This window comes from Podarcis vaucheri (genome assembly GCF_965113315.1).
Source record: "Podarcis vaucheri genome assembly, chromosome: 10".
Classification (NCBI taxonomy): Eukaryota; Metazoa; Chordata; class Lepidosauria; order Squamata; family Lacertidae; genus Podarcis; species Podarcis vaucheri.
In genome coordinates, this window is record NC_138748.1 from 15,602,469 (window position 1) to 15,618,073 (window position 15,605).

At 42.9% G+C, this 15,605-nt stretch overlaps 1 protein-coding gene across 3 annotated transcripts in view; it reads left to right on the forward strand.

The window, feature by feature from the left end:
- The window catches only part of GRM8 (glutamate metabotropic receptor 8), a 585,307-nt gene extending 569,979 nt beyond the window's left edge, over nt 1–15,328 (forward strand). For 2 of the 3 annotated variants that reach the window (XM_082239575.1, XM_082239576.1), the window contains exons 10-11: nt 4,325–4,626; nt 15,133–15,328. In XM_082239575.1, coding sequence (XP_082095701.1) covers nt 4,325–4,621 — 297 coding nt within the window. In that variant the 3' untranslated portion in view covers nt 4,622–4,626; nt 15,133–15,328. The remainder of the gene's footprint in view (nt 1–4,324; nt 4,627–15,132) is intronic. The other variant, XM_082239577.1, reaches the window with a different exon arrangement.
- The last annotated feature ends 277 nt before the right edge of the window (nt 15,329–15,605 follow it).

The following is a 15,605-nucleotide window of genomic DNA, read 5'->3' on the forward strand; positions in this document are numbered from 1 at the left end:
GACAGCGTTCTGTGTGCCTCTGGTTCTGGTGTCGGTTTTTGTGGGGAGGGCTAATTTCCAGATGTCTGGCAGGCGGGACGTGTCGTCACGCTTGTTCATGTTGTGAGGGTGTTTCTCTATCCACTAATAGATAATCTAGGAACTTCCTCTCTGCCCAGAACGTTGGAGGCTATACACCACACCCCTCAACAGTATTTATAGGAACTCAAACACCAGATTCTGCTCTGTTCCAGTAACAAGAAGCCGAAAGCACCAGCCTGAAGATGACGAGTGAGACCTCGTCGAAACGTCGCACAGACACCCCGACTCTTACACGGGAAGACACCCGAAGACACCAAAACCTGCATATATATATATATATATATATATATATATATATATATATATATATGGGGGGGTAATGAACAAATTCCTATGCCCCACAAATAACCCAGAGATGCATTTTAAATAAAAGGACACATTCTATTCATGTAAAAACATGGACTGTCCGCGGGCCGGACTGAGAAGGCAATTGGGCCGCATCCGGCCGCCGGGCCTTAGTTTGCCTACCCCTGTCTTAGTTTAATACCCTGGCTGAGGAAGGTTCTGCTAGCTTACCATTTTGCAACATTTCGGTTGGTTTCAATTAAGCAATGACCCTACTGCCTATAGAGTACAGTATGACACAGCAAGGAGCTTAATTCAGAGTGTGTCATTCAGAGCTTCATAGTGAATTAAACAGAACTGTCTTTGTGCATCGAGGTTATTGATTTTTTGCTTTTATAAACAACAACAACCACCTTATTTGCTGAAACAGTTTATTTTCAAAGCTAAGGCAGGCACTCACAAAAACCACCTACGATGCAAAGTAATTAAAAAAGCTTAAAACATAACATTGGCTTCATCTGCCAGGTAGAAAACAATCAAAGAGGATACAAATTCAATCAAATGTTAAAAGCAAATTACATGGTACTTTGCATCAGGCTGCTAAGGAAAGCCACTTTCTAGTACAAACATATATGCAAAGGTTTTTCTACAAAGGAAAGAACATGATATAAAGTGACAGCTTCCTTTCGTTTCCAATGCTACCTTATTTCCAATTCTGTTTCAGCACACAGCAGTTTACCTAAGCAGTTGCCCATCTCTTTGCATGCACAAACATATTTTCTGTGCCGAAACTGTTGAGAATGTGTGTGTAAGTGGTTATCTTTATGTGTGAAACTATAGCGTCTGAAGACTTTCTACCTAAAGATATTAAAATGAGAATTTTTGGTTTTTTGTAACAGTAGTGGAAGGTGTGTTGGGGCACCATTGCTCACTTGACCTCTGATTGGTTAGGTTTGCCCCATAACTGTCAACCTTCCCATTTTTTGTGGGAAATTCCCTTATTTCAGCACCGTTTCCCGCTGCTTCCCGCTGCTATCCCGGATTGTTAGATATCCTGTAGACTGTCTCCGGGACAGGTGAGGCTGCTGATCCCTTATTTTCAAATCCGAAAGTTGACAGCTATGCTGCTGATCCCTTATTTTCAAGGCTGCTGATCCCTTATTTTCAAATCTGAAAGTTGACAGCTATGGTTTGTCCTTCCTGCCAGGAGGCAGAGGGGAAAGGTGAATGGTGGTGAGGTCAGTGCTGTGCAAATACAGTGATGGAACAAATGGAGGTGTTTGCACCGCGCTTCCCTCATCACTATCTTCTCCCTCTCTCTACCTCCTGATAAGCAACAGCAAGGCGACCAAGCGAAGATCAGGTGAGCAGTAGTGCCCCATCTTGCCATCTGCTAATGGTCTATTTCAGGGTCTCCAGCTGTTTGTGGATTGCAATTCCCACCACCCCTGACCACTGGTCCTGCTAACAAGGGATGAAGGAAGTCGTAGTCCCAAAACAACTGGAAACCCTGGTCTATATAGTCATGAAAAATAAAATATGAAATTGAAAACTGTTCATCTTGCAACAAAGAGCACTAAAAAAATGTACTGTTATTCGGGCTACATTACACCTTTTATCACCTCATCTTTCTTTCTGGTCTAACTTTGACAGAACACCAGCTCCAGTAAAGCATTTGAAAAGAAGGTTTGGGATTATTACTGACAGAATATGACTACAAAGCACTTTTAGGTTACTGTGTGAGTGTTCATTGTGCCATAAAACACAGTAGACAAGATAGAATATCATTGAGACCTTATCAATAAGGGCATGGAATGGCTTTCATGATAACCCTCCTTTTCACTCACAGGGTATACAGAAATTCTAAGGGAGTTCTGCTTAAGTCATGCAGAGCCATAGTAAGACGTTCCATCATTTCTAGCTGTGAAAAATAATTATAAAACAGAATTGTGTGGTTTAAAACTGGCTCTTTCATTGCTTCTATGATTAGCAACACACAATGACAAGTCTAGCGTGTGATTCAGGATGAGATGAGTAGCACTTTGTTGTACCAGTGGTAGGTACGCCTGGTCAGCTGGAATATTGGGTGGATGAAAGGGAAGGGTGAATGAATGGGGTTCATAGCTTTACCAAATGAACAAAAAATGTCAAGGTAAATCTAAATATACATGTTGAACCAAAATACCTATCAATATTCAGCCGGCAATAACTAACAATGACAAACCTAATACTGAAACAATATTGTGCATGGATAAAGAGATACTGAAGGCGCCAAATGAGTTACAATCTCAAAAGTTCTTCTTCAGCAAAAATTATGCAATTTAAAAGGAGAGTTATGCCTGCATGGCTTTAAACCACCTTTATTCCAGCATGGTATACAGTCTTAGTGTTTACACACACACATGAGGTAGCCCTGATGATGTTTTTCCCTCTGCACTTAGAGAGAGGTGTCCAAAATTAGAGCTAAAGGTGGCATACATGGTTTTCCCCACTCTCTGTTTTATGGACGCAACAGAAATGTGAGGTTGATTAGGCTGAAAAATAATAACTGGCCCAGTTATAGCTGAGTGGGAATTTGATTTCCCTGGTCCAAGTCATTCTAACATTCTAACAACCATGCCACACTAACCCAAATACAGTCTATTAAAGGTGTGACGTCACAAGTTTCCAATAAGAAGCAACACACAATGAGTATTTTCAACTGTAATGTTTTCTATGCATCACTACTATAAAAATTCTGGCTACATCTCCATTTCAAGTCCGATCCCTCTTCCCTAATTTTTCATATGCTGTTGGAATCCCAATGGTTACCTTGCATTGAGAGGTAATTAAAACCATTGGCCTATCTTTGGACTTGTTACGCATGCTCCCATTGTTGTAAGCATTCCGGACAATGAAGTGCAGATTGCTAGAGATTGAATTTGGAAATCTCAGTAGCACAGCCAACAAATCTTGCTCCCAACTGAGGTTAGGGATCCTACTTTTGTTTGGCCACTCCATACTCACATCACCTACACAATCCTCTCCAACGTAGAGCTTCTTCTCTTGCAAGGTTTAATGTTATGTCATCTGCAATTCTTCAGGGAAGGTTCTCAAAGGTCCCGTATTCAGAGAGGTATTGTCGCTGTGGTTTAGGACAGGTTGAGACTATTGCATCTGTCTTGTTCTACTGTCTGATTTATGCAATAATTCATGACAAATGTTTGAGCCCCATGCCGAAGGAGAGGTTAAGATTAAAATAATTTATTACAGTCGGAGACCAGCTTATAAAACACACTTGGGGGTACAGACACAGAAGAAAAACAGACAATTAAAACAATGTACAACAATCAACTATCGCAGGGAGTTGACCCAGAGTCACCCATGGAACCAAGTTTGGGGATTTTCATGACGGACTTGTTTGAGTTAGGAGATGGTCTGCGCCTACAGATCTGTACACAGAATCTGGCGACCATCCAGGTCGTCTTCTGATCTTTGCCTAACAGGAAAAGGTCAAATTTTTGCTTTTGCGGGAGGTTGGCGGGCCTCACCAGTAGGGGATCAATGGTCTTACTACGTGCCTCTTCATAAAAGGGACATCTAAAGAACAAGTGTTCTGGGCTTCCTATCTCTCCCAATGGACAGGTGCAAAGTCTTTGAGCATACGGGACTTTTCTAAAGGCTCCGTCCAGGACCGGCGAGGGAAGAGCCGAGCTTCTGGCGAGAGGTTAAATTGTTCTGACTCCTACAGGCATTCCTTTTTATTGAACAGCTGCAGAATATCTTTTATTGTAAGTAGCAGAATATCCGAGCAATGCCATGAAATTGCAACACTATAACACTTGAGTGGTACTTTTTAACCTTATTAGGCCTGTATGGTTTTGTTTTGGAGTGTCTTCTCCCGTGAACAATTCTGTGTATCCCTGTCTCCTCTGTTAGCCCAACTGGCACTAATTGTATCATGTTTTCTCTTTTCTAGATGTACATCCAGACAACGACACTTACAATATCCATGAGTTTAAGTGCTTCTGTGTCTCTAGGCATGCTCTACATGCCCAAGGTTTATATTATCATTTTTCATCCAGAGCAAAATGTTCAGAAAAGGAAGAGGAGTTTCAAAGCTGTAGTCACAGCAGCCACAATGCAAAGCAAGCTGATCCAAAAGGGAAACGACAGACCAAATGGCGAGGTCAAAACTGAACTTTGTGAAAGTCTTGAAACCAACAGTAAGTCATCCGTAGACTTAACCATGGTCAAGAGTGGCAGCACTTCCTAATAGATGTACGTTCACAGGAATGTTTAATAAACCACACTTTTTCTTGGCTTGACCTGCATGAACATAGAGGTGTGCCAAAAATCATGTACCCATTTTTTAAGGTGCTTTTAAAAAAAGATCTGTAGCAAAAGAAATTAAAAATGATCATTTTAGGAAAAAAACTCCACTTCAAAAAAAGCTTTAACCTTGATCTGATTATATCGTGATGATGGGCTTCTTATTTCACTATTGCAAAGCTGTATTGCAAACGCCCTCTAGAGCTTTTCAAATTCCAATATTGCATTTATTGGTGGTGTTATCAATACATATACTTTTTACAAGTCTGTGTAGGTAATGTCATCCTTATCTTACTTTATGACCTCCTGAATAATTCTAAAATTTGAGCATCATCTTCCCCTCCCTCAGCCCACCATTTTAAGTGCAACCTTGGTTTTGCCATGTTGCAATAAGCAGCTGATTTTTTCTTTCTAGGACAAGAAAAATGCTGGCTTAGTGAATTACGAAGACCAAAAGGAATTCCTTAAGTCAGGGGCTCCTGAGCTGTGATCCTCAGACCACCAGTCGTCTACAAGCTTCATTCAAGTGGTCCACAGAATGTCTATAGATTTGTAGTTGAAGATGGGAGATGGCACATCTATCACATGAAGCATTCACATTTTAATTGTATTTTAATAGCTTCTTTTATTTCTTATATATTCTATGGAATTCATATTGTACTAGAGCAGACTTCCTCAACCTCAGACCTCCAGGCGTTTTGAGACTACAGTTCCCATCATCCCTCACCACTGGTCCTGCTAGCTAGGGATCATGGGAGTTGTAGGCCAAAAATGCCTTGAGGAAGCCTGTATTAGAATAGAATGCGGTATAAAAAGAAGCTACAAAACTATAATTAAAAATCATATATGGAACATTCCAGTTGCTACAATAGACAGAAAAATCTTTAAGTTTCCCACCAAGACCCTCAGAATTTGTTAGTGGTGTGTGTTAGGAAGAAAGATTGGAGATCGCTGTTCTAAGTGATGCTACTTCTGGCATTCATTCTTACTACACAAAGACACAAGACCAACCTTCTTGATGGTGTTACACACTAGTCTGAAGAATGTTGCCTTACTCATGTGTTTTCAACATGGAGCTGGTGACACTGTTCAGTCAGACTTCTCATTACCTGTTGGAAACTACACCTGAGCAAGGCATTTCCCTTCAGGCTAGCGCTGACTATGCATTAGCCAGGGAATATGCCTGGCACTTCCACACCTGATAAAAAATCTTGAGAAGCAGAGGAAAGCTAAAAGCTTGATAGGATAACACAGAAAACCAACTTCCCAAGTGATCATATGCACACACCATTTCAAGTTAACAATTGGTAAGGGACTATCTGTAAATTCATCCATTGTCTTTTGTCTAAGTAAAGGTAAAGGTAAAGGGACTCCTGACCATTAGGTTCAGTCATGGCCGACTCCGGGGTTGCGGCGCTCATCTCGCTTTATTGGCCGAGAGAGCTGGCGTACTGCTTCTGGGTCATGTGGCCAGCATGACTAAGCCACTTCTGGCAAACCAGAGCAGTGCACGGAAACGCCGTTTACCTTCCCGCCGGAGCGGTACCTATTTATCTACTTGCACTTCATGCTTTCGAACTGCTAGGTTGGCAGGAGCAGGGACCGAGCTCACCTCGTCACAGGGATTCAAACTGCCGACCTTCTGATCGGCAAGTCCTAGGCTCTGTGGTTTAAACCACAGGCGCCACCTGCATCCCATTGTCTAAGTACTCATATGCAAATTTCATCACCAACTAGCAAAATATGCAATTAGAAAAGCTGGATATTCCCCTTCTGGAATTGGTTCATGAATCCTGGCACATCTCGAAATAACTCTTTCAAGTAGGTTAGTCATTGCACTCTATGGGAGCATGTTGTCATAGCATGCTATATGACATTTATTTGCCTGCATACTTATCTAAAAAGGCAAAATAGATCTGGGCAAAGTCAAAGGCCTAAATACAAAAGATGAACTGGCCTTCACCACATTGAAGTCTGCATTTTGTTGCATGCGTGGTTAAAGAGAGAAAAATAAAAGAGAGAATAGTATTTTTTAATGGAAAAGGTTTGTTTCCGATAGCATGCTTTTACAAATGTCAGTGCAACAAAGAAATTATTCAGTGCTGTCGATCCCCAAATCACAAAAGGCTATTGGTAAAATCTGAAAATTCCTGTTTGCTGGCTTTTGTAGGCTTAGCAATAATTCATAATTTGATATGAGAAAAGGATATGCTTTGAAACAAAGTAAACAGCCCTTGGTATTGCAGATATGGAAGCATGAAGCATGAATTATAATGTTTATTATGATCTTTCTTTTAAATGAGGCATAAACATACCAGATAAAGACAGTGCTTTTTTTTCTAGAAAAAAAATAGTTCCTGTTATCAAGGGAGGGTGAGGGGTGTGGCCTGATACCAAGACTGGGCAATGAGAGTGGCTTAGCTGCTTGCTGCTCCCTTATCCACCAAGCTACTGGGGAGCTGCTGCCCAGGTGAAGAGGCTTCGACCTGCCCAGCTTTGGGATAATAATAATAATAATAATAATAATAATAATAATAATTTGTTTATACCCTACCCAGCCAAGACCAGGCTCAGGGCGGCTAACACCAGGTATAAAAACAATTGATTCAAATACAACTTAAAAACAAGATTCAAATACAACATTAAAATACAGCCTCATTTCAGTAGAAACACAAATCAAAAACTTTTGGGGGGTGAAAACGTCAAATCTTCACCAAGACCAACTATCCAGACTGGTCCTATGTGGGCCAGAAAAAACCCAGGGAAGTTCCCAAATAAGAGTCCCATCACAGAAGGAGAAAGGAAAAAGGAAAGAGGGGAAGGGGATCAAGCTGATTCCAAGCCAAACAGGGGGAACAACTCCCAGGCTGGGCGAAGGAGACGTGATGCTCTGAAGGGTCTGATAGCCCTCTATCCACCTTCCCAAAGCCCACTCCTAAGCTGGCCAAACACTTCCAGGGCTTGGGGAAGGAGGCACGATGCTCTGATGGGGTTTGAGAGCCCTCCTGCCTCCTTCCCACCACAAAATATGGTAGTGCTGCTGCTTACCATTGCGTTTTGCCAGGGGGGGGGAAGCACTGGCTAAAGAGAGAATGGAGTTGGCGACAGCAGATCTTGAAGTTTGCTCTTGTTCCTTCAATGGCTGCGTGGCAGGGAGAAATGTAGGAAGTGTACACTATGGTGGAAGCAGCCGTACCTTCCAGACATTTGGATGCTGTGGAAGAATTACAGACACCAAAGATCAATAAGGGAACTAGCAATGCTTGGCAAAGGATTTTTATCATCATTATTATTAATCATCAAAATAATGGCCACTGTTTTATTTTGTGGGGGGAGCCACCCTCAAAGCAGTTTGCTTTTTTAAGAAAAGGCAATCAGAAACCCAACAATATTGATCAGTTTATCACAATGCGCTTGCTAATCATTAAGCTTTCTTGATTTCATATGCCAGTATGGGAAGGTAAAAATGTCTTGGTTTCTCTCACAAATGTCTCAGAGGCCCAGAAGAATACAAAGGAAAAGAGACAGCCTGTCACTGTTGAACACCCACTGAATATGCTCCATCCTTATTAAGCTTTTTTTTTAAAGGCTTGGGTTTATTTTATTTTATTTTTTAAATTATATGAGTGTTTCTGCAAATTTTAGGATTGCCTCAAGTTTTCTAAAAGCCTTCCTATTGTGTGTGAATGGTGCTGTTTTGGTTTCATGAGGACCAACACTCAGAGAGCGAGTTCCCTATCTACATGCTAGATTGGAGTGGCTGAATCTAGTATAAGCACTCTCTAAATGTGATTTCTGAGTGACAACTGGAAGCAAACCTATTCCATCCAGTAGCTTGATGCGCAGCAAAGTGTTTTTGTGTTTTACTGTAGTCTTATCTTGGCTTCAGCCCCAAAACATTGATATGATTTTAAAGCTCATCTTCAGCGCCTGCCTTCAGGGTGTTGATCCTTGTTGTTTACTGCTTGAGAAGCAGGAAGATTAGAAAAGGCAACACATCCCCATTCTCGGGAGTCCCCCCCCCATGGTGTAATTGAGCTGTCTTGGCTGAAAGACAGGCAACTCAGAATTGGTGCTTGCTTTTTTCAAAAGTCATCCTGTAGCTATTAGACCATCTTAACTTTACTCCCTGCTGCCAAAATAATTTGCGGAAACTTTTTAGAGGCACCAGCACACTTATCGCTGAGTTTCTTGAAAGCTGCTCTTTGAAACCAGCTAGCTGTAATAGTACTCAGAATACCATCTAGAAAATATTCCTTCTTGCTAACAGTTGGTGACCCTCAGGTCTCAAATTACTTTTGCAGTGGCAGTCATGGCATTGTGCGGCAATGACATCATTTGCGGTGACGGGGCGAGGGGAAGCGTGGTGCCGTGGAGGGAATGAAACTCAACAGTCAGGTTGAGAACATGTGTTTAGTGGAATATGATCTCAATGGGGTATGATAGCATTGGGGCTTAGTTGCACATAGGTGTGCTTAAGCAGACTTCTAGGTTCAGTTCCTGACTCTGTCGTGATTCTCGTGACCTAAAGGGCACAACAGCACTTTTACAATGTATTTTTATAATGTAGTGTGTTTTGAAATTGCTTTGAAACTCGGTGTTTCTCCCTGTGCAGTGATGATTATGATATAAACTCATCTAGCTCTAAACCCTGGATCAGTTGTGCAACTGGTTGTGGCAATCACACAGGGTCCCCGGACATTTCACCGTCTCTTGATCCCTGTGCCACCACTTTATTTCTCGCTGCCACCACCCAGGCCCTACCTGGTACAATACTGAGTCCAGTCAGAGTTAAATTGGAACATAAACTTCTGTTTATTTATTGCAGTTTAACAAGCGTGTGGTTTCATAAACGGTATCGGTCAATTACAATCATGGGGTGCCTATCCAGACCTATAACTTCCGCTACCTGCTCTCACTCACTAAACCACCTCTCAGATATTTACTTGTCTTCCTAGCCCCTAACTATTCCTGACTCAGCTTATTTCGCTACACTAATTCAACCTAACCGCAGACTCTATCCCAACCAACCACCCAACTCCCAACAAACTCCTCCTTTTGCACCTCCCAGAGCTGGTTTTATAGTTCCACTGACTCCACCCCCCTGGGTCCTGACTGGGCAACCTGTTTAACTATTTCACCTCCAGCACTCTCTCATATGTTAACGTCACACTGGTTCCTTGCTCTTCCCAGCCCACATGCTAACTATTTGTTAAAGACACAGATAGGTAGCCATGTTGGTCTGCCATAGTCAAAATAAAAAAAAATTCCTTCCAGTAGCACCTTAAAGACCAACTAAGTTAGTTCTTGGTATGAGCTTTCGTGTATCTGAAGAAGTGTGCATGCACACGAAAGCTCATACCAAGAACTAACTTAGTTGGTCTTTAAGGTGCTACTGGAAGGAATTTTTTTATTTTGACTATTTGCTAAAGAGGCCTTTTAAGTTCCATCTGGGAGCAACACAGTGAGAGTACTGTTGCCTTCATGTCTTGCTTGTGGGGGAATCCAACTACAGGAAGCAGGGTTCTGGACTCGATGGGTCTGACCCAGCTCGTGTGATGGCCTGGGACTCAGGCTCAGACTCGGAGGCGGAGGAGTCTCAGTCCGCACCTGATCCTCTGTCTCAGGCGGCAGCTGAACCGAGTCTGGGGCCTGATCCTGAAGAGCCCCAGTCCGCACAGGTTCCCCTGCAACAAGCACCAGCTGGGCTGAGTCAGGGGCCTGAGGCTGCCCTGGCTCCAGATGCAGGGATGACCTCGTTGCCCTCAGCTGGGCCATCACTTACAGCTGCTCCACTACCAGTTGGGTCAGGAGAGGCTGAGGCGGCCCCTGGGTCTAGTAACCCACCGACGTCTCCCGAGATGCAGAGACTCAGGTCTGAGAAATTGAGAGACCTGAGTACTTGCAGGAGGAGTGCTTGCCTTCGGGCGAGACAGGGAGGTGAGTCACCAGGGGATCAGGACTGGACGTTACCCCGTCAGAGATAAAAGGCTGCCGGACCCTGCTCCAGGTTGCGGGAGCAACATTGCTGCTTGCTGGAACCTGCCTGAGACCCTGTGCCTGACCTAGCCCGGTTTCCTACCTTGGCCCTGTTGGACTGACTCCTCACAGAATCCTTGGATTCAGTACCAGACCTGGACTTTGTGGCTCGGGTTAACCCCCAGGCCCAGCACAGCCAGACTCCTTATCTTCTTAATTTTCATCAGCCCTGAAGCAGTTAGCATAGGGGCCCAAGAGACCATTCGGGCACAACAGTTGCTCCACTGCCTGTGGTTGTAGTGTGTGTGTGTGGGGGGGAGAGCTGCCAGGGTGATTGCCCCGGGCACATTTTTCTCAGGAGGGGGGATGCTGCTCACACCACCCTCCCTGAACCAGCCCTGTGATGTTTTGCGAGGCTGGACTCTGAGGGCAAGGCTGGGATCAAAGGTTCTCATGTCGCCCTCCCCAAACTGCTTCGTGAGGCTGGGATTATTCCAAACTCATGAGGATCCTTGCTTTCTTCATAGTATTGTTATCATTGTCAGAACAGTGACAACAGGTAAATGCTCCAAAAAGGTTAGGCTAAGTTTTTGTTTTCTTTTCTTAGATTTTTCAAGCAGTTAGTAGGTGAAATTGCAGGGTGCAGAACTAATTAACAGTTATGGTTGCATCCAGTGAGCCCTGGCTTCAAACTGGGCCTGTGTACATGCATTGCTTAGCCACTGTGTAGAGCAAAATAAGCCTGATTTTCTTACGTATAAAATGGTCAACATGTTTAACGTTTTCTAGTAGTAGTCTCATTCTGTAAGAAATCTGGCCTGACCTGCTGTGGTGTCTGACTGCTTAAGCAGGGGACTCCATTCATACACTCTTATATATAGCAGTTTTCTAGGATGTCATCAATTAACCTGAAATTGAAATATCCACCCTTTTCTGCCGCATTTGCCAGAGTGAAACCTCCTCCTTAATGCAAACTTCTTTTTGCAAATGTAAAGCTTTACATGAATTGTTCAAACATTAGTGCATACAAACATTACATTTTATGCATATTAAACTTACATCTTCAACAGACACCCAGTGTATTTTAAGTGTAGATGAGCTGTATTATACCATGAATGTCGAACCTGTGGTCGTGTTAGCTAGGGCTGATGTAGTATAGTGAAATCTGGTGGGCTATGAGTTAGTCACTTCTGTACAATATAAATAGTTCTCAGTTCACTGACTTCAGTCGTAGGGTGGTATTCAACTAATCTTTACTCAAAGCAGAGTCACTCAATTTAAGGAACATTACTAAGTTAGCTCCATGGGTCTATTCCTGAGTAAAACTTTGTTACCACCCCCATTACCCACTTGCTTGAGAGACAGCCTGATTATTGAAACGCCTGCTTTCAATTCAAGAGAGCTGCATGTCATTTTGATTTGTCTTTATTTTATTCCAAAGGACTAAACTGATCTTTTAAAAGTCTGTTAGTTCCTCGAGTTTATTGTGCCAAATATACAGCCATCTCTGGTCACCTTTGCTTGCCAAGTGTGATTCGTATTTCAACTGTGAATTGCCCACAGTCTTTAAAACCAAGATACCAGCTGCTGAGGCTTTCAAATCCCCAAACAGAAGCAGTAAGCTCATTATAGTAAATTGTGGATGATGCTTGAGAAGATGTTCATGAAATAAAGAGAGAAGAGGAAAGCTGGGTACACTGGTAGTCAGTGTTTTCTTCCTCTCCTTTTTAAAACCACAAAATGAAATGGACAAGAATGTGAGCAACTTTTCAGAAATCACACACAAATTCTTAGGAGTACTGTTAATTTAGGCTCATTACTACCCTAAGAAGCCATAGGCTCAGGAGGACTTGTTACTTCTTCTTTTAATAACATTTTAAATGGAAAGACTGAACACAAGCAGTGCAGAAAATTTCCTTCATTGGGTAAGTGGAGTTAAATTAAGTTTTCTGAAAAATCCCAAGATGGAGAAATTTCTCTATAATTTTCAGGAGAGGGTTGCTGCTTACCTCACTTATACTTTACAATGTGGCCAAGTGCGTTCCAATTTTTCTTGCTTTTTAACGATTTAAAAATGTCCTGCACTGGTTGCAGTGGTGTAACGTTTTCTGCAAAGTTCCCTGCTGGCTGCTTCTGGGAGTGCCCTGAGATATTCATTCTGGTTCTCTCAGTTTCTCATTTTTCTAATCTTAAATTCAATTCTCCAAATTTCTGCAGTGGTGTGCTTTTCTCTATTTTTTTTTTCTCTATTTGATCCTCATCAAAATTAATCATCATCTTTATGCAACTGTTTCCTATGAAATACGTTTTTATATGCTGTTTTGACTACATATTTTTGCACGCAATTTCCACTAATATCATGCATTTTTGTATACAGTGATACCTCAGGTTAAGTACTTAATTCGTTCTGAAGGTCCATTCTTTACCTGAAACTGTTCTTAACCTGAAGCACCATTTTAGCTAATGGGGCCTCCCACTGCTGCCACGCCACTGCTGCATGATTTCTGTTCTCATCCTGAAGAAAGTTCTTAACCCGAGATACTATTTCTGGGTTAGCAGAGTCTGTAACCTGAAGCGTATGTAACCTGAGGTACCACTGTACAATATTCATTTTGGGGTACACATTTCCCTAATGCATACTTTTTTTGTAAACCGCTTTGAGTTTTCCTTTTTTTTACAGTATATAAACTTTATGAAATAAATTAAATAATAAAATATTTGTGAGCCTTGGCTGGAGAATTGCAGCACAAAACTCAGATAAGTACGAATTTTTAAAGATGGCCGTTTTTCAGTTCTTACATTTGGACAGTGTGAATTTGATAGATTTGCATTTAAATGGCAACCGAATCAAATTTCTCCTCCAACCCTATCTGGGAGCAATGTCAAATCCCATAGCTCTCAAGCCATTCCAAGGATTATTGCTGGAGGGAAGCAGAATGAGGCTCTCTCTCATAGAATCATAGAGTTGGAAGAGACCACAAGGGCCACCGAGTCCAACCCCCTGCCAAGCAGGAAACACCATCAGAGCACTCCTGACATATGGTTGTCAAGCCTCTGCTTAAAGACCTCCAAAGAAGGAGACTCCACCACACTCCTTGGCAGCAAATTCCACTGTCGAACAGCTCTTACTGTCAGGAAGATCTTCCTAATGTTTAGGTGGAATCTTCTTTCCTGTAGTTTGGATCCATTGCTCCGTGTCCGCTTCTCTGGAGCAGCAGAAAACAACCTTTCTCCCTCCTCTATGTGACATCCTTTTATATATTTGAACGTGGCTATCATATCACCCTTTAACCTCCTCTTCATAGATTCCCTACTGGCGGAACTTTCTGAGATGACCCAGGTCACCTCTGGAAGATCTGTTCAGATGCATGTGGTCATCAGGCTGGGGAGGTGCTGTGTTGCCACCTTCCTGATAGGGTGATGCTGCCACTTACCCAGGCAGTGTGGTCAGGATACTATCAGGGGTGCTGGTTTATTATAATAATAATAATTTATTTATTATTTATTATTTATTATTTATACCCCGCCCATCTGGCTGAGTTTCCTCAGCCACTCTGGGCAGCTCCCAATCAAGTGCTAAAAACAGTACACCATCAAATATTAAAAACTTCCCTGAACAGGGATGCCTTCAGATGTCTTTTAAAGATAGGATAGCTGCTTATTTCCTTCACATCTGAAGGGAGGGTGTTCCACAGGGTGGGCGCCACTACCGAGAAGGCCCTCTGCCTGGTTCCCTGTAACCTCACTTCTCGCAATGAGGGAACCGCCAGAAGGCCCTCGGCGCTGGATCACAGTGTCTGGGCTGAACGATGGGGGTGGAGACGCTCCTTCAGGTATACAGGACCGAGGCCGTTTAGGGCTTTAAAGGTCAGCACCAACACATTGAATTGTGCTCGGAAACGTACTGGGAGCCAATGCAGATCTCTCAGAACCGGTGTTATGTGGTCCTGGCGGCCACTCCCAGTCACCAGTCTAGCTGCCGCATTCTGGATTAATTGCAGTTTCCGGGTCACCTTCAAAGGTAGCCCCACGTAGAGTGCGTTGCAGTAGTCCAAGTGGGAGATAACAAGGTTTGGCTCCACCCATGCAGCCCCCACGCATTGCTGCATCCTTGACTTCCCCACTGCCCTGCCCCACCACTCCACCACCGCAGTAACCAGCCCTGACATCACTGTTGGGATTGCCCCACAATGCTAGGTATATTTGGTTCAAGTACTGTGTTGAAATGGGTTTGCGTGATGCCCTTTGCTGAGACCAGAATCTCTCTGTGATCCCTGAGCTTGAGCAAAAAGAACAACCTGTCCGCTGTGTCTGTCAGCAGCCCTGATTAACGCCCATGCCTAATTCTATTCAGTTTCTTTGAAGACATGGCACATCACCAGCACGAAACATTTCACAGGGTTGTTAAGCTTCTTTCCGTATCCATAAGAAGGGCTTTTCTCTGTTTGGCTGATCTTTGCTTGTTTTTGCCCGCAGCTTCCTCCAGCAAGACGACTTATGTCAGCTACAGCAATCATGGAAACTGAGTGAGGAAACCAAACATACCTGAAGACTTGCAGGATGCGAACTTAAGAACAACGTTGACTATAGCACCACGAGAACTCAGCCTTTGAGATGTCTCTAGACCATAGTCTAAACTGTAAAAGGACAAAGACTAACCTTGAGCCCAAAGCAGGAGGGGCGGGTGGGTTGGGAGAGAAATCGCCCAGAAATATATTATATGACTGTGTGTCAAATGTCCAAACTGTTTACTCATGAAAGAAGGTGAATCACAAAAGGAAAACAAAAAATGTTAGCTTGTGAAAAAAAATGCTGTTGAAATAAAAAACCATGTCTGATGTTCTACTTGTAAGTACTTTTTTGTGATTGTGAGAATTTCCATTCCCGTTCCACACTTGTTCAACTTGTATAAGAAGATGAAGTTTGTTCCTTGTGAAGATGGCTGACTG